Source organism: Bidens hawaiensis, unplaced genomic scaffold, assembly GCF_021521415.1.
Source record: "Bidens hawaiensis isolate Kalapana, Puna unplaced genomic scaffold, B.hawaiensis_p1.1 tig00029139_1, whole genome shotgun sequence".
NCBI lineage: Eukaryota > Viridiplantae > Streptophyta > Magnoliopsida > Asterales > Asteraceae > Bidens > Bidens hawaiensis.
Window position 1 is genome coordinate 161,115 of NW_027494807.1, and position 24,763 is coordinate 185,877.

Genomic DNA, 24,763 nt, shown 5'->3' on the forward strand with positions numbered 1-24,763 from the left:
AGTGCAGCACTTAACCTTCTGACTGCGCGGTGTGAATGAGAACCAAGAATCTTGGATTTTCGGCTTATAAAAAAATTGAAAGCGCCGAGGGGTGGGCTCCTCGCGCTGAGCTTTGCACATGAACTCAAAATGAGTCATGCGCACTAATCCACAGGGATGGACTATAAACCTCAATATATGAATCCCGTAAAATTGGAGGAGCGCACCTATAAACCTCGTCATCGGAAGAAGAAGATTACAGCGGGTGAAAAAATGAGAATATAAAGAGATATAGCCGGCGGGAGGATCCGCCGCCGTCTGCCCGGCTGCGGGGAGCAGACAACCATACTCAGGGAGAAAACCCTGAGAAGCAATGAGACTATCAAGCTCAGGCTGTTTCAACTTGCAGGGGATCTCGTCCCATTTTTTCGCCGTTTTATTCTCCCCCCCCCCCCCTCCGACGAAGTCTCGGCAACCCGAATACCCTTGCCGGTTTTCTTCAAAGTAGACATAACCGCTGATTTTACACGGCCTTTACTAGGGGAAATTGTGGTGTCTGGGTTATCATACATACAATTGCGAATCGAACAATATGGTTACTTTAAGCACGGAATTCAGGGACGAAGACGAAAGCTCTTAATCGGAATGTAAATGATAGGCAAAAGCTCTGAAAATGACAGTGGAGATGAAGAAAAAACCGTTCAAAAGGTTTGGTTTTATAGGCCCAGGGGAGAGAAAGAGAAACAGGTAATAATCAGATCTACGCTCACGCGCCCCCACTCGCATGCGTAGGCCAACATAAGCGCGACACGTGTTCCTGACACTGCATGAGGAGACGTGAAAGGCCACTGTAGCACCTCGAGCACACGAAAGGTCTGACACATAACGTCTCTATCTCTGATGCATGTCAACACCAACCAACCACGTGCATTGACGATTCGTTTTAAACCAAAGGGATGGAATTTCGCGCAACTTGCATACAAGAAAAGAAAAAGAAAAAACAAGCCCTATTGAAAAAGCAAACTATTAAGTCTAATATCTATCTTACCTCGCTCGCGCGAGACAAGACACACATTAGACTGGGGGGGCTTGAAGGGGTATGCACCCGCCTTAACATCGAGCGGGGCGGGTCAACCCACAAGATATAGACAAGAGGCTTGAAATCAGGATGTCATGGAGACACAAAGCCAAAACCTATCCGCAAGCGCATGAAACATCTGCGCGTGGCGCATATCACATACGCGCAAGCGCATGAAACATCTGTGAGAATAAAGAGAAGACCTTGCGCATCCCCGGGATAGGCGCATAAAGGCCGCGCGTAAGCGACACACAACAAATGAGACAATAGTCTAATCCAAATCAGGATAAGGACAACCACGATTGTACTCATCAGGCAACCTTCCAGAAGGTATCTTTTAAGGAATAAAGAATGTGCTGATGTTGGCAGCTGCCAATGAAGGGTGGACAACTCAGCAAAGCCCATGTGCCACCACGTGATGGCACATGGGTCAGGTGAAATACCTTGGTCAGAGAATAATCAATGAAAAAGCACCAGGTGTCCTAAGTACACGTGGCGCGAAGCAATAGGAGGAGGCCAAAAAGGCCCTAATTGGGTCTGAGCCCAATCATTGGAAACCCTAATACTATAAATACCACACCACCTCAACAGTGCAAAGGCAGGCAAGAAAATATATTCTAAGTCCTTTACTCATTTTTACATCCTGATTATCTTCTCCTACAATACCTGATTCTCACACCGGAGGGTTACACCCCAAAGAGGACCCCTCTGTCCCTTTCTGTGGGGTAAGCTCACGGTGCTGTTCGTTTTGTAGGTGGAAGAACTCGTATCTCGGAAAACCATCGGTGATATAGCACACTCGTACCCGAGGAACGTTGATCGTAACAAGTAAGTCGATACACGCTTCTTCAATCGACGACCATAATTTGTCCGGAAACCGGACTTGCAAACTCGGGTTGAACCAGTTTGCTGATCTCACTAACGAGGAGTATCGTTCGATGTATTTGGGCACAAAGGCGGATCCTAACCGTAGGATCTCTAGCCTACAGAGAGGTGAGATTAACCGACGGTACGCTGTTAATGGTAAAGAGATGTTCCCTGAGAAAGTTGATTGGAGAGAAAGAGGCGCCGTTACTCCTGTCAAAAATCAAGAAGGTTGCGGTACGTTTTTAGAATTATTGGTGTAAAGTAACATAGAACTATAAAAGTAATGTTTGACGTTAAAATAATATTTACTTTAAATATTTTAAATAATGATTTTATCATTTATTTAATTAATTGAAACGTTTTTAGAATTATTGGTGTAACTGTAAAGTAACATAGGACTATAAAAGTAATATTTGACAAAGTAATATTTAACATTAAAATAATATTTACTTTAAATATTTTAAATAATGATTTTATCGTTTACTTAATTAATTGAAACGTTTGAAGGAAGTTTTGGGTATTGGTGTAAAGTAAGATGAGAGTAACATTTAACGTTAAAATGAAATATTTAATCCAGTTAATGATATTATCGTTTACTTAATTAACTGAAACGTTTGTAGGATGTTGTTGGATATTGGTGTAAAGTAAAATAAGGGTGATATTTGACTTTAAAAAAAATATTTACTCTGACTAATAATTTTATCATTTATTTAATTAAATTAATTGAAACGTTTTCAGTAAGTTGTTGGGTATTGGTGTAAAGTAAAATAAGAGTAACATTTGATGTTAAAAAAGTTTACTTTAATTAATGATTTTATCGTGTACTTAATTAACTGAAACGTTTGCAGGAAGTTGTTGGGCGTTTTCGACAGTGGCAGCTGTTGAAGGAATTAATAAAATTGTCACTGGCGAATTGATCAGTTTATCTGAGCAGGAGCTTGTCGATTGTGACAACGTAAACAACTCCGGTTGTGATGGTGGAACGATGGATTTCGCTTTTCAGTTTATTGTCTCCAATGGCGGGATTGACTCGGAATCTGATTATCCTTACAAGGGCGTTGGGGACGTTTGTGATCCGATTAAGGTAAGTATTGTGTATTGTGTTATTTTATTACTTTTGATTATTATATGGCAATTTGAATTGATAGTGAACTTGATTTTGCAGAATAAAGGTAAGATTGTTAGCATAGATGGTTATGAAGATGTGCCGCCAACGAAAGAGAAAGCGTTGACGAAGGCGGTGGCTCACCAGCCGGTTAGCGTCGGAATAGAAGCTTCTGGAAGAGATTTTCAGTTATATTCTTCTGTAAGTTTTAAAATTTTTCTTAACGGGATTTGAACCCATGTCCTCCTATATCTATTTCACACCTTAAACAGATTCTTGTGTAATCAATTTTTTAAATATAAACTTGAAGTTGGCGTGCTAAAAACTTGAATTAAGTCGGGCTTAAAGGAGCTCCATCTAAAGCTTAAAATAAATTATAAATGAGTCGGCTCGTAAGAATAACCGGTCCTATTAATAATATATAATTTTCATTTAATATATATTAATATAATAATATACCTACGATAAATGATATATTTTATGTTAAATATAAAAATGATAACTAAAACATACATATAAAAATAAATGTTAATGTATATATATTTAATACATAAGAATGAGCCGCGATAGAACGAGCTCTTGAGCTGGGATTAGGATTTAAAATAGAGTTTAAAATGAACCGAGCTCGATTTTAAATCCTCATTACTTTAACGAGTATGGTTTAAGGTTGGGCTTGGCTGGGCTCATTTACACCCCACCCAAAATATAAAGTATGAACAACACATTAGACATTTGTTTCAACTCATTTATTGCAAGTCCCTAATTTGTTTTAAGACTTTACACCACTCGTTTAAATAAATGCGCTAAGGAGGTTGTATTCGAGTTACACGATTTGAAGTGTGTATGTGTGAGGCTTATTTGACAAATAAACAATAAGTCGGTGTTTTCAAATATTTAATCTATTAACCTGACACAATTTACACCCATAATCGAAACATATGTAATCTATAATTATTTTTATATATGTAAATTTCAGGGCGTGTTCACTGGTTCATGTGGGACCGAACTAGACCATGGTGTAGTTGTGGTGGGATACGGTTCAGAAAAGGGAAGAGACTATTGGATTGTAAGGAACTCGTGGGGGCCAAATTGGGGTGAAGGCGGTTATATTAGAATGGAGCGTAATGTGGTCGATACACGTGAGGGCAAGTGCGGGATAGCGATGATGGCTTCTTACCCAGTCAAGTATGGAAACAAGAACCCAAGTATCTCAAACAACGTTATTAGTCACCAGATAAGCAGTATCTAATTATAGTTATTATTATTATTATTATTATTATTATTATTATTATTATTATCTTAAAGTGTAATCATATTTGTGTTCTTTGATATTTACCCTTTGATGTATTGTGATGGCTTTTCTCATATCTTTTAGTTGAATGTACTATGCCTTTCACGAAATTATATATATCATTCTAGAAATGGTTTATTGTTCACATATCATGATTGGTAACAAATTTGAATTACATGACATAAAATACGTTGGATGGTTTAATTCAATATTAAAGTTAACTAATGCAAGTGATATTAATAATCTTAGCACCACATTGGGAGTTATCTGTGTTTATAAAATGTTCGAAACTTTTTAAACCAAAACAAGTCAACTGATTTAGCCATTTAGGTGCGACTAAGATTCAAGTATTCAACCAAATTGATCCATGGGAAACGCTTTGAAAATAAAGAAACAAGAAAGATGTGTTTGTAACAGTTGTAACATGTCAAGATAAACCAGACTGTCGCTTATTAAAAAAGAAAAAAAAATTATGAGAAAGCTAAAGAAAACGAAAAGGGTACCTACTTCGTTGATATGATGCCAATGCCTAATCTCTCGAATAAGGCAAATCATGGTGGGTGAATTTTGGTGCCCACCTAACTCTTGTGACACAACAATTTCATGTGTCATGACTCATGAGTTCTGAGCAAACAAACCTAACTATCCACATGGGAATAAGTAATTGCACAAGTAAAAGGAAAATAGAAAATTGTTTTGATGTTCACTTCTAGATATACCTCAACACTAATTGTTGGTTTACATGTTCCCAAGGTTTTAAAAAGAAATCTAGGATAGGTTTAAACTTGCCTTTGAAGTTTATAAACTCATTCTCTCTAAAGGTGGAAAGCTTATTAATCTCGGTTAGCGTTTAGTGGAATGTTTAAGTTAAATGTGAACGATTTCTAAATAACAGTATGAATGTTGTATAGATGGATGAATCTAGCGAGGCATCGGCTAGTGTTGTACCTAAGCATTATGAATATATAATACTCATGCTTTGATGAACATATGTTCAAAACTATTCCTAAGACGTATGAAATGTACATGTCAATCTTTTGAACATGGTTTCGAAATGTACCAAGTTGAAGGCGATTGGCGTGGGTTGATGCGAGAATATCTCATTTTTATGTTTATAATTTAGATGAAGATCCCCAAACATACAAAAATAATGAGGTCTCATGGCACTTCTTTTTTTGAAGGAAGCTAATAAACTACTATATAGACTCCAACTAAGAAAACAATACTTTGATCACCACTTGGTATGGAAGCCATAAGAAGTAAATGGTTTTTAAAATATAAAACAAGAATTGGTGACACGTTTGTAAATGTTAAAGCTCCATTAGTAGTCTTAGTAGTAAAATGTTTTGACACACACTCCTATTTCATGAACCGCGACCATTAGAATCTTGATTTCCTTCACCTCCAGTCATAAACTAGTGATTTACCAAATTAATGTCTACGACAAGATTCTGTTGTATAATTGCGTACATGGGGAATGAATTCGATCAATGATGCAAACCTGTAATCATGATTTCAATATTACTTTCTTGAACAATTGCCTGGATTAATCTTTGAATCGTGAATCACTTTCAGATAAACCTATTTGCGGGTTACACGCAATGATTTATCGGATAAGACAAAGATTTTCTGTTGTTGGAATTGGATTTTGATGATTTTGTGAATGTGATGAAGAACCAGAGAAGAAGTAACCGTCTTCTCTGTTCTTTTAATATTCGATTGAGAATTTTCCCATCAGGAAAATATCGATCAATTTATTTGATCAATTATCACATGAGCCCAAATATTAATTAAGCCCACTTCACATACCACTTAAGCCCAAGTAAATAAATAACAAACCCATTGTTATAGTAAAGCCCAAATAACCTTTAGGATAAAATCGAGTCCGTACTCCCGCGTCACCTAACTCGTTTAATCTCTAACGTTATTTCCTCGATCGACAAGTTAATCCAATAACACTAAAATAACCAACAATCCTCCCCTATTTTAGTGATATCCATGATTAAATTAACCATCGTCACAGAAATGCAAACGTATGCATAAATGAAAATGTCATACGGATTGAATTTTCATCTAAGTAAATTACACGATCCAAATATTCGAATATCGGGGTGTCCTACGGATTGAACCCTTGCTATTCATTTGAATACTTGAAGGTAAAATACATATACACTTATAAATCCAAATTCCACTCGACACTATATTTTACTAGCCTGTGTCCTAATCCTTCAAAGAATATATCAAAGCTCAAGTCCAAAGCTTCTTGAAGCGGCTAAACTTCATATTCTTATAGGTAGTTCATTATTCTCGCACCCGCACTGCAATTTATCAATAAACTATTAAGAAGCTATACTTCAACCTACTTTATCTCGAGGTCCGAACACAAATCTTAGGATGTTTATGATATTGTGTTCCAATATCTATATGACAAGCTTTCCACATTGAATTCAGCATCTAACGTTGTATTAGATGGGAATTGGGTGTCTTGACATACGATATTAATGTATGGACTTTAAACCCATCCCCATGACTGATATGTTCACGAGATCTCTTCCTAACCTTTTACTTTGATCATTAGCCAAATTATACTCATATATAACAAACCAACTGATATCACACACTGTATTGTATATATAACCGTCTAGACTTTCCATTATACTTTTGACATAGTCATCACTATCTCACCTGATGGATTTTGGTGATATCGGTTCGACCATAATGGAATTTTGTAATCACGGTTTCTTAGCCATTCAACCACTTTTATCAATTGTTGCAAATGCTATTAACTCGAATTCCATTGTTAAATGATGCAAATTCATTCCTTAATTACTTAAGAAATAAAACATTCTCCAAAAGAGAATACACATCCATAGTTAAGTAGTTTATTTACTACTTGCGAATGTTGAGCACTATGATAACTAGTTTATCTGCTCAAATTACCCACAACATAAATTATGTAACGATTTGTGCTAATCATAGCATACATCTTAATTAACTTTGAATACTCTAATTTTAAAATAGAATCACCTTGATTGGACATAAACTTGATATTAGGATCTATATATAGGAGTGCTAACCGAAGAACAATCAAATTGATTGAATTTCTTCAAAACTTTCTCAATAATTAAATCGAATCATTTATACCATAATTACTCCCTTTAATTATTTTACCTAGGATAACATTAACCTCCCCCAGATCCTTTATATCAATACTAGAATATAAAAATTTCTTTGTCTAATCAATCACTCAAACCCGAGTAAGATAAGAAGGAATCAATCATTTCCTTCAGGATTCTATTTTTCTTTTTCACTCCAAAATAATTCATGTGACCTTACCTGGCATGTCACAATATATACATATAGTCTACCCTGCTTTGAAATGATTATGACATATAAACAGATTCAATAAGAAATAGAACATTAATATTTAGTTTAAATACTCCATTACACAAATATCCGAATCCAAAAGATTTCATGCCGCGATAAGATAAACTTATGACTCAATAACCTGTTTCAAACCAGAAATGATTTAAAACATCCCAGACAAAAGATTCTTTCTAATCCTTAGAATATACAACACATAATCCAAAACATATGTTTTCCACAAGTAAAAATACAAGTCTTCAACCAGTTCAATTTCTTCAAACCATTTCAAATCCTTGCATATATGACTCGTGTCACCTGAGTCTACCCACCATGCAAGCATGTCATCCTGTACATATTAGGAATAAGAAATAAACCACAAATAATTCTTCACCGAATTATTTTAAAACCATTAGACTTTTCGAGTCCAATAACAAACCCGAATATCGAGTTTCATTTAATTCACACCCCAAAGGGTTTTCCAAACTTGTATACTTCTAATGAGTTAATTATTACCCGGGTCGTGGCCCATTAACTCTATATGTGTACCACCGGATAAATATTATAATAATATTTTTATTTCATTCAAACTATGAAATAACTTTTGTTTTGTCACACCCCGACCAAAGGCGGAACATGCCGGGGTGCAACGTGATTGGACAAATACACAAGACACTATTTAAAGTGACAATATTTATTCAACTCATTTTATTTCAACAAATCAGTAATCAACACATCTCGTTCACACGAACAAACTGAATACAAGTAACAATTATATTATTCGTTTTACTAATGCCCTAATAGTCTTGGTAACGTTTTTATCAAGTTCTCGAGTCAACAAAAGTCAAACCTGTAACATTTCATAAAATAAAGTTTGTCAACACAAAGGTTGGTGAGCAATTCATAAGTTTGAGCATATAAGTATATAGTAATAAAGAGCCACAAAACTTGTATACAAAACAATAAATGAAAGCTATAAATTTGGATAAAATAGTTATCGCTAACAAGTTAGCGACACCCAACTATAAGGGGTTGCCAAATAGTTTAGGATTTTATAGACAATTGCTAAACACATTAGCACCACCTAGCTACAAGGGGTTGCCAAGTAGTCTAGGATTTAATAGTTATCGTTAATTGCATTACGTTAACGACACCTTGCCATGAGGGGTTGCCAAATGGTTTAGGATTTATAGTTCCACAATCCAAAAGCGATAAACACATAGGCAAATAAGCATGTAAGCATAGAACACCAAATCAAGCAATTATTTAGGTAAAGTATACAATCACGTTTGTGGGTTTAAGATTCAAGTAAATAAAGCATTTAGTTTGATAGGTATGAAATGTCACCCCAAAACGAAAGATGGAAAAAGGGGCATGAAAGTACTCACCTCGATTGATGAATTGAGAACTAAATAATGATGGACATATAGAAAGCTTGTGAACAAAACGAACGAAACCGACTTGAAACGATAAACACCTTAGCTAAAAATAAATAATGTAATATATTAATGAACTTGTAACCATGAAGAAACTATATTGGAAACAATGAACGATGAGGTTCGGTTATAAATCGGATTACCGGTTAATTTGTTAATGATTAAGGGCTCGTACTTAATTGATAATTTAAAATAAAATATTATTATATTATTGGACTTTTAAATAACTAAACCAATATCAAACTAGAAACAAGACGAGCTTAATTTAAGAGTTCGGTTCTATGAAAAAGAATTTATAATTAAGCTTATAATAATATTATTTATGATGATGATAATAATGATAATGATAATTTTGAAAGGAAATGTTTCATATATATATATATATATAAGATAATGACGGTAAAAATAATAGCCGCAATTATTATTGATAATACTAATAATAATAGTTAAAGAATAAAGATCTTAGTATTAATTAAAATGTCATTGATAAAAATAATAATAATAAATAATATTGATTATAAACAATGATGCTATACTCGATGTCGGTTTGATTTCTAAATGAGTTCACAAAATAACTATATTAATATTATTGTTAGTAATTAATGATAAAATATGATGTTAATAAGTAATAATAATATGACATTTAATAATATTATTAACAACTTTAATATTTATAATAATAATGATAATAACAATAACATTAGCAATAATACTAATACTAGTAATAATAATAATAGTAATGATAATAATAATAATAATAATAATAATAATAATAACTTTAAAATAAGTCTTTTATATTGTATATATATATCTAATGATAATAATAATAATAGTGAATAGTAATACATAATAGTAATAATATGAATTAAATCTAAAATAATAATATAACATTTATATATATTTATTTTTATATATAAATCCAAGACCGCTTTTAAGTGGTTAGTAACCCGGGTGTATCCCGTCTTAACTAACCAAACCCGATTTGTTTAAGTTTGCCGACAAAACCATTTTTCCCCAAATTCAAAACAACCAAATACCCATCTGAACCGACTATTGACAATTTAAATCTAATAACCGATATATAAAAACTAATAACACTAAAAACTAAATTATAATTTACCTTTTAGATGTTTATGAGCCGGGAAAATACCCGAGCCGAGACTGCCGGGGAGAGAGAGCATAGAAAGAGAGAGAGAGACCCGTAGAGAGAGAGGGACGGCGAGAGAGAGATAGACAGAGAGAGATAGAGAATATAGAGGGAGAGAGAGAGCTGCGACGAGGGCCGGTTTTCCGGTGAGGTCACAGCGGCCGAAGGTCGCCGGAAAAACGTGACAGAGGTGAAAGGGGCTGCCGGGAGTGCGCAAAGGGAAAAGGGGTGGTGCGTCGGAGGTACAGGGGGGAGGAGAGGGTGGTGTCGGACGTCGTCGGAGCTCGCCGGATCTATTCCGGTCGCCGGATCTATTGCGAGAGAGGAAGGGGTGTGGCGGCTAGTGTTAATAATATTAGGATTATGGTTTGTTTCTTTTATAGGTAGGTTATAAATGTTACATTTTTGGCCCCTCAAGTTTGGTATTTAGTTATAAATGGTTTAAATCTTGAATAGGTTTAAGGAAAATCCCCTTTAACCCCTAGAGTTTATTTAACCGAGCTTACAAACTATAAATACTTTATTTTGACAAACCTCGCACACGCTATAGTTATATTATCAAATGAGTTGATGAATTCCGATTCGAATTTACAAGTTTAACCACAATTTCGAAGTATAACTTATTTAAAATAAACGCGAAAGAAATCGGCATGTTACAAAATGATTACAAAAAAATGAATATAGAACGAGACTCAAATTTGACGAATGTCACATGTTTCTTTGAATCAAATCCAGTTTTGTGTTTTTGAAAAATAATTAACATGTCTCGAATGACTCATTAAATCAACTACAAAACTCATGGTTTTGTCAAAATTAAAGTAGAATTGGTAAGCGTACCTCTTGGCGCATACGAGTCCTTTTGACCCACTTGGATTCGCCAAGTTAAATAATCAGCTAGACAAATCATGAAGCGATTCTCTAATCGCCATTAATTTCGATTGAGTAAACACAAGAATTCGAATCAAAACCAACTGCTAAGTACTGAGAATATTATATTGGTTTTCAAGGCAAAATAGAACCAATTGTTTTTCTCTACCGACAACAAATGTAAGATCCACGTTCAATTTAAAAGGTTATTCTTATAACAGTAAAATAAATATATGTAGCATGTTGGCATCGGTACAATCATGTGTAAATATTATTCAAACCACTAATTCATTGATAACTAGTGTTACCGAAATAGACAGTGACTGCATATATATTTAATTATATTGATGATGTACCGTATGGCACCATTCAAGAACTTCAGTTTCTTAAGGGTACCATATAGTTCTTGTATTTGTGTTTATGTCCTAGAGAATCACTAAACCAAACCATCATGCACACCAGTTTCTTCTCCTTTATTATTATTATTATTATTACTAAATTTTTCATAAAAAATCAAACTGGGTTATATAAACTATCCTTATCCATTTGTATATGATATTCAAAATATCAACATTTAGGCCAATAGAACCGTATGCAAATTAAACCCATGGATATATAAATCAACATGCAAGAAACACAAATTCACATGAATACAATGTATAGTTAAATACTTAATGTGAATTAATTTGTTTATGCTTTGTTTCTTAGAGAGAAAGACCAGATTCTAAGATCTTTAAAAGTAATTGAATTTCAAAATTCCATTGGTCATTCCATATGATTTGTGGGTAAGACTAAACCACACAATATTCGATATAGTCTAAAATTCACAAAATCTTATTCAACATTTAATATTTAAATGTTTGAATTAAAACTAGAATTATTTATTAGTTTCTTGATTGCAAATCCATTTCCAGAACCATATTATCAATTCAATCATAACAGAACTTCCGTATAAGACTATGTCAAGAACCAGAAAACAAAATCGCAAGTTGAAATCGAAACTACCAACCAATATTGCGAATAAAGGTTACCAAAAATTGAAATCAATAACCAAATTAACCCTTTAGGTTTATCTTTTTTGTATAATTGCGTACCTAGGGAATGAATTCGATTAATGATGCAAACCTGTAATCATGATTTCAATATTACTTTCTTGAACAATTGCCTGGATTAATCTCTGAATCATGAATCACTTTCAGATAAACCTATTTGCGGGTTACACGCAATGATTTATCGGATAAAACAGAGATTTTCTGTAGTTGGAATTGGATTTTGATGATTTTGTTAATGTGATGAAGAACCAGAGAAGAAGTAATCGTCTTCTCTGTTCTTTTAATATTCGATTGAGAATTTTCCCATCAAGAAAATATCGATCAATTTATTTGATCAATTATCACATGAGCCCAAATATTAATTAAGCCCACTTCACATACCACTTAAGCCCAAGTAAATAAATAACAAACCCATTGTTATAGTAAAGCCCAAATAACCTTTAGGATAAAATCGAGTCCGCACTCCCGCGTCACCTAACTCGTTTAATCTCTAACGTTATTTCCTTGATCGACAAGTTAATCCAATAACACTAAAATAACCAACAGATTCTTGGATAATGACTTAGAGTAATGTATGTACGGAGTAACCCGAAAGTTTCATGAACAAAAGAAGAATAATTAGGTTTGTAAACTTATTAAATTGTGGATGTCTTAAACAAGACAATAATACTAAAAGTTTGATTAAAGTATAATGTTTATACCATATACTAATCAATTTTTTCCCCTTTTTTTCCTTTCTTTGTATTGACCCTCTAGTTACCCCACACCATATAGTTAAAGGCTTGATTAGTTAATGGATTCTTGTATATGTGACGCTTAACTAAACATTTATAGAACATAACTCATCGCCTTAGAAAAATAATACTAATTTGGTTATTTTCTTAAATTTTAACCGATATTGATCTGATTGGGTTCTTTGTTAGACTACCTCTTGTGGTAGGCGAGTGAGGGTGCAAGCAACGGTGACACGGCCAAATCAGTTGCGAACACCACACCCCTACAGAACGAGCAGTGGTGTGATGGCTCGCGAGCATGAGCTTTATCCACAACATGATCAATTGAGCGAGCAAGGCTTTATCCGGAGCCTAATTAGCGTCCAGTCAGCACGATTGACATAATATTAGAAGATAAATTCAGAGTCAACGAAGCCCCACATCACATATATTTACAATCTTACCCGTTTTTATCTTTTGTGAGAAATAATATTTATCTCATTAGTTAATAAATTTGACCTTACAGGTTGACCTGTAAAAGCGGAAACTGATATCCGAAAACCGTTTTCCGTGATCCATAACCGCTTTCATTGCCACAAACCACCACCACCACCACCATTGGCCGCAGCTTCCAATTGGATCTACGAATCAAATAAACAGGATCACAACTCCTACCGACGATCTATGTGAGTGATCAAATCCACCACATTCATTCGTAATATTCGCGTTTCCGTACAGATCCGTCAGATAGATATATCGTTTCCGTTGCGTGATTTTGCTGATTATGAGTTTATTATGCTAACTAACATAAAACATAAATCAAATGCACTATATTATAACATTACTGTTGCTAGTTCGTAAATTATTTTAGTTGCTGCTGATTTTAGTTTTAATTCTGAAAATGCCTTAATCTGACCAGTTGAATGCTGCTTCTGCTGCTGCTGTATTAGATTCTTCGAAAACCTAAATAATGTTAGTGTTATAACAGTAATGATAATTGATAATAATAATAATAATATTAGATATCTAAGAGCTTAATGAGTTAATGCATCTGCTATATACTGTTGTTATGCATAAACTGTTTTAGTTCATGAATATATGCTCATTTTAGTGGATACGCTCATCATTACCGGTGAACAGAGTGCTTTAAGTGTGAAATTTTGTTACCGGAGTTGAAATTATCTTGAGCCATACGTTTTAGTTGCTGATTTTAGCTTGAATCTTGAAAATGCACCAGTTGAATGCTAATGCTGCTGCTGTATCAATTTTTTCAAAAGCCTAAATAATGTTAGTGTTATAACAGTAATGATAATTGATAATAATGGATATTAGATTTGTTAAGAGCTTAGACGAGGTAATAATGCGTCTTCTATTTACTGTTGTTATGCATAAGCTGTTCTAGTTCATGAATAATATGCTTATTTTAGTGGATTCACTCATCGTAAACGGTGAACGGAGTGCTTTGTGCCTTAGTTTTTGTTACCGGAGTTGAAATTATCTTAGGATTAAGTTTGAAAATGCCTAATTCTGGCCAGTTGAATGCTGCTGCTGTATCAATTTATTTGTCATATCTAATTCTATAACCTAATAATTCTAATTGTGTTTCCAGGTAATAATGTAGTGGATAACAGTAATAATAATTGATATTAATGTACATAGATATGTTAAGACCTTGAATGAGGTATAGCGCCTGCTACTTAGTATTTACTGTTGTTTTTCTTTCAGATTACAATTTTCATGCATCAACTGTTTTACTTTCTGAGTAATTCATATTATTTGTGGACTTTTATCATGTACAGAATGGCTTCAGAATCTAATTCATCGTCTCAACCTCCAACTGAAGTTAGTGATGTTAAAGCTTCTGCATCCACGGTCTCTGACCAAACTAACCGTCCTGCCATTAATACCACTTCTGTGGAATCTACACCAATTGTATCATCTTCAGATGAAGTACCAAATTTCCCCAAACCTGCAATGCCAGAACAGAATAATTTGCAGTCTGGGAACACTGGAAAGTGGGCCATTGCAAGAATTGCCAGTGGATTCGGTTTGCAGTTGGCTCAAAAAACCTCTGGATCAAATGAAAATGCGGGTCGTGTGACTCCTAATTCTCCATCAGCTGTTCTTCAGTCGGTTGGAAAAGGTTTAGTTGACACGTCTTTAGGTGCAGTGAAAGCCGTGCAAGTTAGGGCTCGCCACATGGTCTCCCAAAATAAACGAAGATATCAGGTTGCTTTAAGTTAACCATGCTATGTTCGTGTTCTTTCATTTAACTTTAACTGAACAAACGATCGAAGACGAACTATTGAGCGAACCGGGTTTTCTTGTTCATGTTTGTTTATGTCCGTTCGTTAATAGTATAAGCAAACGTTCAAGAACGTTAACAAACATACATAACCGAATATAGATGAACAAACATAACTAAGCGAACACCAATAAGAAGTAAACATGAATATAAATATGTTGGGACTAAAGATTTGTTAAAACTAATGGACCTAAGAGATTTAGATGACTATGTAGATAAATGAACTTTAACATACATAAACTAATGAACATAGATGTACATAAGTGAGAAAAGATAAATGATCATAAATTAAAAAATCATTCACGAACATAATGAACAATCAGACATATGTTCATGTTCGTTCATTTATTAAATAAAGAGCATAAACGAACTTCCCGTCAAACGGTTTCGAACGCGTCACTGAACGTTCAGTTAGTTTACAGGCGCACTGAAATATATTGCAGATATTATGCTACTAAATATTAGTCCCATAGTTTTCTTTTTCTTTATCAAGATGTTATTGGTCAAGTTAAATGTAGAACATTATGATGTTATTTCTGACTGCAGGAAGGAGGGTTTGACTTGGATTTGACTTATATCAATGATAATATTATTGCTATGGGATTTCCTGTTGGTGATCTGAGTTCCGGCCTTTTTGGATATTTTGAGGTAAGCAATCGTTAAGCTCATCTACAAATTTAAACGATTAAGTTTAGTTTCCATCTTGTCTTTCTCATGATGTCTTAAAATGCAGGGATTCTATAGAAATCATATGGAAGAAGTGATCAAGTTTCTTGAAACTCATCATAAGGTAATCTTTTCATTCGAGTATTAATATCATGAATAGTTTCATTAATTAATAATTATTCATAGAGTTAATTACATAAAAGATCCGGTGATTTGACAAAAATAATAAGTTTAAGGTCTAACTTTGAAAAGCAACAGGTTTGGTATCTGTGGTTTTTATTTTATAACAAAAATAATAAGTTTAGGATCTAACTTAAAAGCTCCAACATGTTACAAATTGAAAATACACAGATACCAAACGTGTTACTTCTAAAAGTCAGACCGCAAACCTGTTATTTTGCCCAACCACAGGGACCATTTATTTAACCAACTGTCATTCATATCTAATTTCTCTCTGCAGGATAGATACAAAGTGTATAATCTTTGTTCAGAAAGACTGTATGATGCTTCACTCTTTGCAGGAAAGGTATACAACTTCTAACAAATGATTGTCACAATAACCAAAAATAATCATTTATTCAAAATATTATTGAAAAAATCATAAGTTTGACTGCAGGTTGCGTGTTTCCCATTTAACGATCATAATTGTCCACCGATTAACCTAATACCATCATTCTGTCAAAGTGCATATTCATGGTTAAAGGATGATATTCTTAATGTGGTGGTAGTTCACTGTAAAGCTGGTAAAGCAAGGAATGGTTTGATGATTTGTAGCCTTCTTTTGTTTTTAAAAGTATGTTTTTACTACCATCATATATGTTTAATGACTTTAATAGATGTGATTGTCGTTTGTGATGCTTTTATAATAATATTTTGCAGTTTTTCCCGACGGCGAATGAGTGTATTGAGTATTATAACCAGAGAAGATGTGTAGATGGGAAGGGATTAATACTTCCAAGCCAAATTGTGGGTTATCTACTTTAACCGAACTCTTATCTTGCGTAAACGTTTAATTTTACAAGATGTTTAACTAATTAGTGGTATTTCAATTTCTAGAGGTATGTGAAATACTTTGAGCGCGTCTTGGCAGATTTCAATGGTGAAAGTCCACCTGGTCGGAGGTAAATTGCTGACTTTTGTGTAGGCCTGTGAACAAACACGAAGAGGGTTTTCTTGTTCATGTTCGTTCGTTAAGAAAATGAATGTGTTTGTGTTCGTTTGTTACTAGTATAAACAAACAAATATAATTGAACATAGATGAACGGACATAATGAGTTAAAACCAATTAAAAGTAAAGTAGACAGCAATGTATCGGGCCTAAAAATTAAGTAAAAGTAGACTAAATTGTAATTAGCCTAATGAATTTAACGAGTATATTAGGCTATTAGCGAACGACAACATAAACAAAAAAGTTGAAACAAAGGTAAACTGATCAACATAAACAAAAAAAATTGAAACAAACATAAATGAATGAACGAGACATGTGTTCATGACTTCATGTATGTTGAAATATGTTTATGCTTGTTCGTTTATTTAATAATCGAACTTCCTGCTGAACGGTTCACTTCGGTTATATATTATTGTCCACTTTGAAAAGGCTGTAAATAGTCAATTTGCTAACTAGAATCGCCATAACTATATTACAATAACAATCTGAATATATCAATAAAGCCATTTCAAAGGTGGTATGCATTAACTTTCAACTTGTTTGACCTATTACTTTTTAGCTATAATTCAAGTTGAACCATTCAAAAGTAAACGGGTTTATCACCTTGATTCAATAGGCACTAAAGTTAATAATTCAGGTGCATGCTGAGGGGATTCCGGTTTCATGAGTGCCCTTATTGGGTTAGACCAGCAATTACCATATCTGATCATAACGGGATTCTATTTACAACAAAAAGGCATCCAAAAACGAAGAATTTGATGGTAATTATTTATGCATGTTAACTGCTTTTTTGAGCCCACTAAAAAATGCAACCAATTTTGCAGCCCGAAGATTTTTGGATTCGCGCACCGACAAAAGGGATCGTGGTTTTCGCTCTACCCGGGGAGCGTGGTCTGACCGAATTAACGGGCGACTTCAAAATCCAATTTCATGATCGCCAAGGGGATTTTTACTGGTCAGTAAATAACTTGCAAGTATCTTGTTGACTCGATTAATTTATTTTCTAAATGGTTAATATTATTTGTCTTCAGTTGGCTAAACACAACAATGATGGAAAACAGAGTAATTTTAAATGGTTCTGATTTTGATGATTTTGACAAGGTAATATGTAACACATGGTTCAAACTCATGACCAAATGAAGATATTACAAGGTTATTAACAAACATCACTGTTATTTCAGAGAAAACTACCCGTTCCTGGATTCAAAGTTGAAATAGTGATGATCGATTATGACGGCACGACTCCCGACAAGTACAAAGCAAACGAAAAACCTACTTTAAGCTCCAATGATTGTTCGCCATCAAACAAAGATTCAAGACGAAAGAAAGATTCGAACAGCCAAGAAACTGACAATGTGTTTTCTGACAGTGACGACGAAGACAAACCCGTCTCTGCAAAACCAAGCTCAAGTAAAGCGAGTAAAGCGATCAAGGAACAGGCAGTCACCACACCACCAACACCACAACAATCGGATGTAACAACCTTAAGGAAAAACACCCAACAACTTTTCTTACACAGCACGCAGCAGACATCAGATAACCAACAAAGCACACAGCAGACATCAGATAGCAAACACGTCGAAAAAACAACACCAAATTTGCCTAACTTGGACTCTGGTGATATTAAGGCTATTGCTGCTGATGCTTCTGTTTTCTCCTTCGGAGATGATGAAGATTATGAAAGTGAATGACTTGACTTTTACTTACCTATTGTTTGTTACTTTTTTGTGGACTTTAAACTTTGTTTCAAAATTGAAGATATTAAAATAAATAGTTTGGCAAATGTCTGACAAATGTTACACACTCACTAGGAGAATATAAAAATCTAAAACAAGAAAACTACGATAAAAAACCGAAAAGTCTTCAAACGCCAGACTGTTTCCTTGCTTGAGCAACAATGATCTTGTTTAACATTGTTATTTCTTGATCACGTTCATGCAGCTGCTTCTTCAAGGTTTCAATCTCATTCAAATAATGGTCACACATGTTACACTCACCCGTCTCTTCTGGTTCCAGTGTCTTGTCCGTCTTTAACTTTTTGACTTGAGTTGGAGTCTCGTCTTCAGCCGACCTCTTTATTGATGCCACCTGGACATTATTATCTTCACCATCCAAAGCCATCTTCCGAACATACAAACTACCAGATGCACCTGAACGCAATTTGAACGAAACTAACTTCTGTGAACGCCCTGATGAATCCTGTTTACAAAAGCGAGCTAAACGTTAAAAACAAATATTATATGACTTTGTCTAAAGTCAAAACAGGTTTAACATATGCTTACTTTAACTTGGTCACCAGCAAGCCCCTCAAAAGCTTTATCGGCATCTTGTTTACTCTCAAAAACTAGGAAAGCTGAATACTTGTCTCCACCTTTCCTTTTTGGCTGCAAGCAAGTTGTCCACGTCATCGATAATCACAAGAATCAAATTAATCAATCAACTAACCTTTAATTCGATGGTGTATTCACCGGGAATGATTTCAACTAACTTCTCTTTAGAGATGTCTATTGGAATGCGATGACAAAGTAACTTCATTGAATTGGCTTCATGCACCTAAGATAACAATTCCAAATTTTGTTCAACAGAATGGAATAGAAATTTGACCATCGCAAAATAAATTAAAATTATCACCTCATTTTGATGAGAGAGTATAGAGTTGCTAATGTTATCAGCTACTCCGTTTAATTTAGCAACGACAAGTTTCATTGCAAAACGAGCATCGTCCAAACAATCATGTGTATCACCTTCAACCCGAACTTCTTGTCCTAACACCATCTGCCAAATAATAATAATGTTAACAGTTGAAATGAGAAATAGTAAATTAACAAGACTTACAATTTGCAAGTTTAAAGATATGAAACTTACCTTGCACAAATTATTTAAAGATATTCTCCTGAAATTGGAACCGCTCCAATACTTGAAAATAAGAGATGTGTCAATTACTCTTGAGTGATCTATCTTGAGTGCTGCAACAACGGACAAAATGTTAATTTTAAACAACGTTTGTCATATAATTTATAATTTTCTACAAATAATAATTAACTAATTGATTTTCAAAAAACGAAACCTAGTTACCTTTCAAATCACTATTCAAACTGTGACCGGCCAATATGGTCCCTTTCGATAGCAATTTCTTCATTATTTCCTGTACGTCTTGTAACGTAGTAGTAACATTTTCCAAGTCTTCAGCACAAATTCCGGTTATGTGGGATCTATAATCAACCACCTCTTTATCAGGTTTAACAAGTTCATCAAGTACGACCTGCAAAAAGTCAAACAAAATAACTTATAAAAGGATTTAAATGATACTTCTAAAACTTTAAAAACTCATGACGCGTGGAAATACCTTTTCATCACGGTCGACAACACAAACCCTAACCAATGCATCTGTGCCATCATCACAAAGTACCATCTCACAATCAACCGCAAGTATTGTGTTACATCTAGCTTCTTTCAACTTTTTTTATTCTTTATAACCACCCAACCCTACAACAGTTCAAACTTATATTTATTTTCTTTCATTATAATAATTAACAAAAAAGAATCACAAAGTTCAGATTATATATATGGTTAAATAGATATGTATATATATATACCTCTTCATGTGATGGTAATAGGTAATCTAACGCATAGTATGGATGAGAAACTGTCTTGTGAACCAGCTCCTGCATTTGACACATGAAACGACGCAGATTTAATATTATTCTTCAAATATAATCAAAAATCAAAATTGAAGTCTAAAAAATAAACAAAAAAAAAAAGACTGCAACTAAAATTATTAAATATCAAAAAGCAAAAAGCATACTAACAATAAAAACTTATCACATCACATTAATCAACGTGCTAATTGCATATAGCTATCAACATTAACTTTCAAAAAAACTAGAGAAGCAAACTAGCAAAGCTACCCGTGATCGACTAAAAAAAGATCGATCGAGCCGGGCTTAAACAAGCCTGATCCCAAGCTCGAGACTAAAAGTAAGCTTGTTTAAGAAACAATCCTGAGCCTAAGTTCACTTATCGAGCTCGGACCAGCTCACGAGCCTAAACTAGCCTTTCTTTTATTTAAAAAAAGATAAATTTTGTAACATATATATATATAATAACTTCTGACTAACATATATAGTGTTACTAAAAATGACTAAATAATAACTATTATGTTATATATTTAGTTATTTACCAATGAAAAATATTTATACAAACTAATAAATAAATTGTAAACGAGCTTGAAAAAACTACTCACGAGCGGAGCTCAAACTCTGACCAAGGTAAAGCTCAAGCAACATTTAATGATAAGTTAATCAAAAAACGGCAGTTATAGATAAAAACAAACCTGTTCAGGGGATATTTTATTGTCGATAACCTCAGCAGAATCACGCATTTCAACCATCTTAGCAAAAAACTAAAACAAAACATTTTCATCATCATCTGAATTACAATTCAAACATATTAAATATACAAAACAAATTCATTCAAAATCTTACCTTCAAATCAGCATCATTAGTAAATGTTTTCAAGAAAGCAATCAAATCATTGGGTGACCGCTTTGCTGGGTCGCTCAAACTCTTACCCAATTTCTTATCGTAAGCGTTCAAAAACTCCTTCCAGTCGCCGTTACTTCCAGTCATCCCACGCTTTTGTGACATCTTCACGATGTCAACAAGAACCTAAACATGTTCATAAATAAAAAAGATTTAATTTTGAATGACTTTAAATCAATTCGGAAGCATGAGTAAACTGACCTCTTTAGGGGCGGTTTCAATCTTCTCCATTGCTATTGCTGCTGGTGATGAGGGGTTTAGGTTTAGAGATTAATGAATGAATGAATGAATGAATGAACGAACGAACGAGGTTAGGGTTTATACTTGGACCGGTTGTTTATTTGCTCACAACACGGGCTTTCTTTTCTTATTGGGCTACTAATCGATGGGCTTTCTTCTAATTATTTTGTTATGTTACAAGTTACAACCATGCTTTTGTTTGTCTTAATTCAAATATATCTAACTTGTTTATTTTATTGTTTTAAGTAGATGTATAGAGGTGCACAAATCGGGTATTAGAAAAACCAGGATTCGGGTATTGAACAGGGGTCGGGTATGATTGGGTAGCGGAAAATCGGGTATTAGCTATACCCAGGTCGGGTTCGGGTCCGCGTATTGCCTCTAAAAACCATATCATATGTATCGGGTTCGGATCGAGTATGTAACCAGGTATTCTAAAACCAGGTATTTGAATACTCTATTTCCGGGTAATGAAAAAAACCATATTTTCGGGTTTTTTCGGGGTTTTTTCCGGGTATAGATTGAAATTGTTTTGGGGTTTCACTTTTTAGGGGTATTTATCGGGTATTGGAAAAATCCGGTTCCGGGTATGGAACCGATTCGGGTTTTCAGGTATTACCGGGTGCAAATCGGGTCCGGTTTGGGTATGGGTTTTGGTACTAAAATGCATACCCTATTCGTACTCTACGGGTAGGATCAGGTACAGGTATAAAAATCCGGGTCTGGGTTTTTTTTCGAGTCCGGATCCAAGTTCGGGTTTTTTGTGCACCTCTAGATGTAGATGTAGATGTAGATGTAGATGAAATTATTATGACAACTGTATTTGACTAGATAATCTTGACACTTGATTATGAATATCTATTGAAAGACTTGTGTGATTTACACCGATTTCTTCATAAGCTCGAGCTTGAGTCATTTAACGTTCAAGAGATAGTCATGAACTAAAACGAGTAACGACCATGGTCCAAGACTCGGTATTCACTAGCATGTGGTTTACCCTTTCCACCCTACGAGCTCGTTAGCAAATGAGTTGTCACAAACAAGACCGTCTGAACCCAAAAGTCTTCAATTTATAGATGAAACAAATTTTAGTCACGTAAAAAAAAACTAATAATTGTGTTTTGTTTTTTTAGCATTTACGTTTTTTGTTTTATTTTTTTGTAAGTTCACTCTACCTGTTATGCCTTTTATTTTAATATTTAAGCAATTTATAAATATATTTAGTTAATATTTTGATGACAACTAAAGTGATTTGAAAATTTATATCAAAGTGTTCTTTAGCTAGTTTTAGAATGTGCTTATTTTAAGATATTGAATCATAAAAATTTAGTAGTATAAATATCTATATCTATACTATATATAATACATCAAATAAGAGCAAATTAAGACACTTGATTTTAAGTAATTTACAACATTCAATACATGATGTACATCTTTAAGTAGGGGTAAACTTGTCTTTTAAACACAATTCATCAACTTCCAAAGTTTGGTCCCTTATTTTTAACCATTTTAGATTTTTAATTTAACTTTTAAACTAAGTAACTAACTTCCCATCCATGATTTTTAAACGACTATAACATTTCCATACGTTAATATTTTTATAAAAAAATTATACCATAAAAACGGACATTTTATTCTCTTTAATTTGAATATGATATTGTTATAATTTTTTTCAATTTAAATAAATTAATATGTCAGGTAAGGTTGTTCAGTGTCGATTTTGATGGTTTTTAAGTTAAGTCTGTGAGACCAACCGTTAATACCGATTTTTTGTTGTCCAAAACCAAAATGAACCATTGAAAGTTAAAACCGAATCGTTACCAACGGCCTGATTCCAGTTTGGTTTCACATATTAAACTTTAATAATAAATTTAGTTTAATTTAAAATAATTATTAATTTAATTGTAACATCAATTTTAACTAAACACCAACAAAATATGATATTTGATAGGATCGTTATAAATAATTATAGTTTTAGCTACATAAACGGTAAACATCAATGGAAGACCTACGACGGGAAATAATAACAAAAATTACAAAAAGAGTTATACTGCAATTAGGTTAATTTAAAGTTGTAATAGCCAAGTTATGTGTATTAAAAAGATTATGTTCAATTACATTTATATCTAATATATATAATAAAACATGTCTAATAATTAATAATAAAAAACATTAAAATGCATAACATTTATAGTCTGGTCTGGTTTCATATGGCCGGTTTTCAGTATAAACCGCGAACCAATCGTTCACTACGTTTTGAAAATTTTGAAACCGACCAACTAACCGAAAGTAAAAAAAAGAAATAGAAAAAAGAAGCCAAACCAATTACCGGTTTAAACGATTTCAAGGTTTTAACCGAAGCATAAGCACTCATTATTGTTACGTGATTGACAGTGTCTGTGTTCAAACACCCGTTGCATCGCGCGGACACCCGTTTAGTTGTTTTAATATACATTACAAGCAATGGTTTCTTTCCTCTTGAAAATGGTCTCTAGTAACTGAAAAATGAAGATGAGCAGGTGAGACAGTAGCCCGTCAACGTTCCAAATTAGTTGTTTAAAAAAAGACATTAAGCAGGAAAAGTACTAAAACCGATTAAAAAACAAATATACTTTGTGAATAAAATTTTAATCTTATTACACGTATGAGTAACTTACAAAATAACTTCATATATTGTATAATTACATTTATTACATCTAATTTCTCAGTCAAAATGGACGTGTAATATGTATTATAGTGCCGTAAAAACAAAACTGAAATAGCACTTTAAATTTTGAGTTTACATGAGTGACGAACATAATCATCTTCAAGCTCAAAGATGTCGTATACACGTGACACCTATTTTAGTTACTAATGTGGTAACAAAGTTTAGAAGAAAAAAAACATGTTTTCAACCATTGTATCAAAGTATTTTACTACAAATATACTTGATATTAAAAGGTTAA

At 33.7% G+C, this 24,763-nt stretch overlaps 2 protein-coding genes and 1 pseudogene across 3 annotated transcripts; 2 read left to right on the top strand and 1 right to left on the bottom strand.

Moving 5' to 3' along the window:
* The first annotated feature begins 1,920 nt into the window (after positions 1-1,920).
* LOC143578308 (zingipain-2-like) lies at positions 1,921-4,303 on the top strand. The gene is made up of 4 exons (XM_077061929.1): positions 1,921-2,158; positions 2,773-3,008; positions 3,090-3,230; positions 4,006-4,303. The coding sequence occupies exons 1-4, from the start codon at positions 1,996-1,998 to the stop codon at positions 4,276-4,278; spliced, it is 813 nt and encodes a 270-aa protein (XP_076918044.1). The 5' UTR covers positions 1,921-1,995; the 3' UTR covers positions 4,279-4,303.
* Positions 4,304-14,398: 10,095 nt separating this feature from the next.
* LOC143578310 (phosphatidylinositol 3,4,5-trisphosphate 3-phosphatase and protein-tyrosine-phosphatase PTEN2A-like) lies at positions 14,399-18,831 on the top strand. Its single transcript, XM_077061930.1, has 11 exons — positions 14,399-15,127; positions 15,750-15,851; positions 15,937-15,993; positions 16,330-16,395; positions 16,486-16,662; positions 16,749-16,835; positions 16,926-16,990; positions 17,675-17,798; positions 17,862-17,992; positions 18,069-18,138; positions 18,219-18,831. The coding sequence occupies exons 1-11, from the start codon at positions 14,636-14,638 to the stop codon at positions 18,726-18,728; spliced, it is 1,881 nt and encodes a 626-aa protein (XP_076918045.1). The 5' UTR covers positions 14,399-14,635; the 3' UTR covers positions 18,729-18,831.
* On the bottom strand, positions 18,771-21,845 carry LOC143578311 (small RNA degrading nuclease 1-like; annotated as a pseudogene). Its single transcript, XR_013143238.1, has 11 exons — positions 21,780-21,845; positions 21,522-21,704; positions 21,371-21,439; positions 20,634-20,702; positions 20,384-20,523; positions 20,113-20,299; positions 19,903-20,003; positions 19,669-19,812; positions 19,483-19,590; positions 19,320-19,421; positions 18,771-19,236 (listed from the first exon to the last, which is right to left on the bottom strand). The product of XR_013143238.1 is annotated as a small RNA degrading nuclease 1-like (transcript).
* Positions 21,846-24,763: the final 2,918 nt, after the last annotated feature.

Excerpts from the sequence above, each read along its gene's own strand:
- LOC143578308 (XM_077061929.1), top strand. The coding sequence starts at position 1,996 with ATGTATTTGGGCACAAAGGCGGATCCTAACCGTAGGATCTCTAGCCTA. Across the intron at positions 2,159-2,772 it reads CAAAAATCAAGAAGGTTGCG|GAAGTTGTTGGGCGTTTTCG; the intron begins GTACGTTTTTAG and ends AAACGTTTGCAG. Across the intron at positions 3,009-3,089 it reads ACGTTTGTGATCCGATTAAG|AATAAAGGTAAGATTGTTAG; the intron begins GTAAGTATTGTG and ends TTGATTTTGCAG.
- LOC143578310 (XM_077061930.1), top strand. The coding sequence starts at position 14,636 with ATGCATCAACTGTTTTACTTTCTGAGTAATTCATATTATTTGTGGACT. Across the intron at positions 15,128-15,749 it reads AAAATAAACGAAGATATCAG|GAAGGAGGGTTTGACTTGGA; the intron begins GTTGCTTTAAGT and ends TTCTGACTGCAG. Across the intron at positions 15,852-15,936 it reads GCCTTTTTGGATATTTTGAG|GGATTCTATAGAAATCATAT; the intron begins GTAAGCAATCGT and ends CTTAAAATGCAG.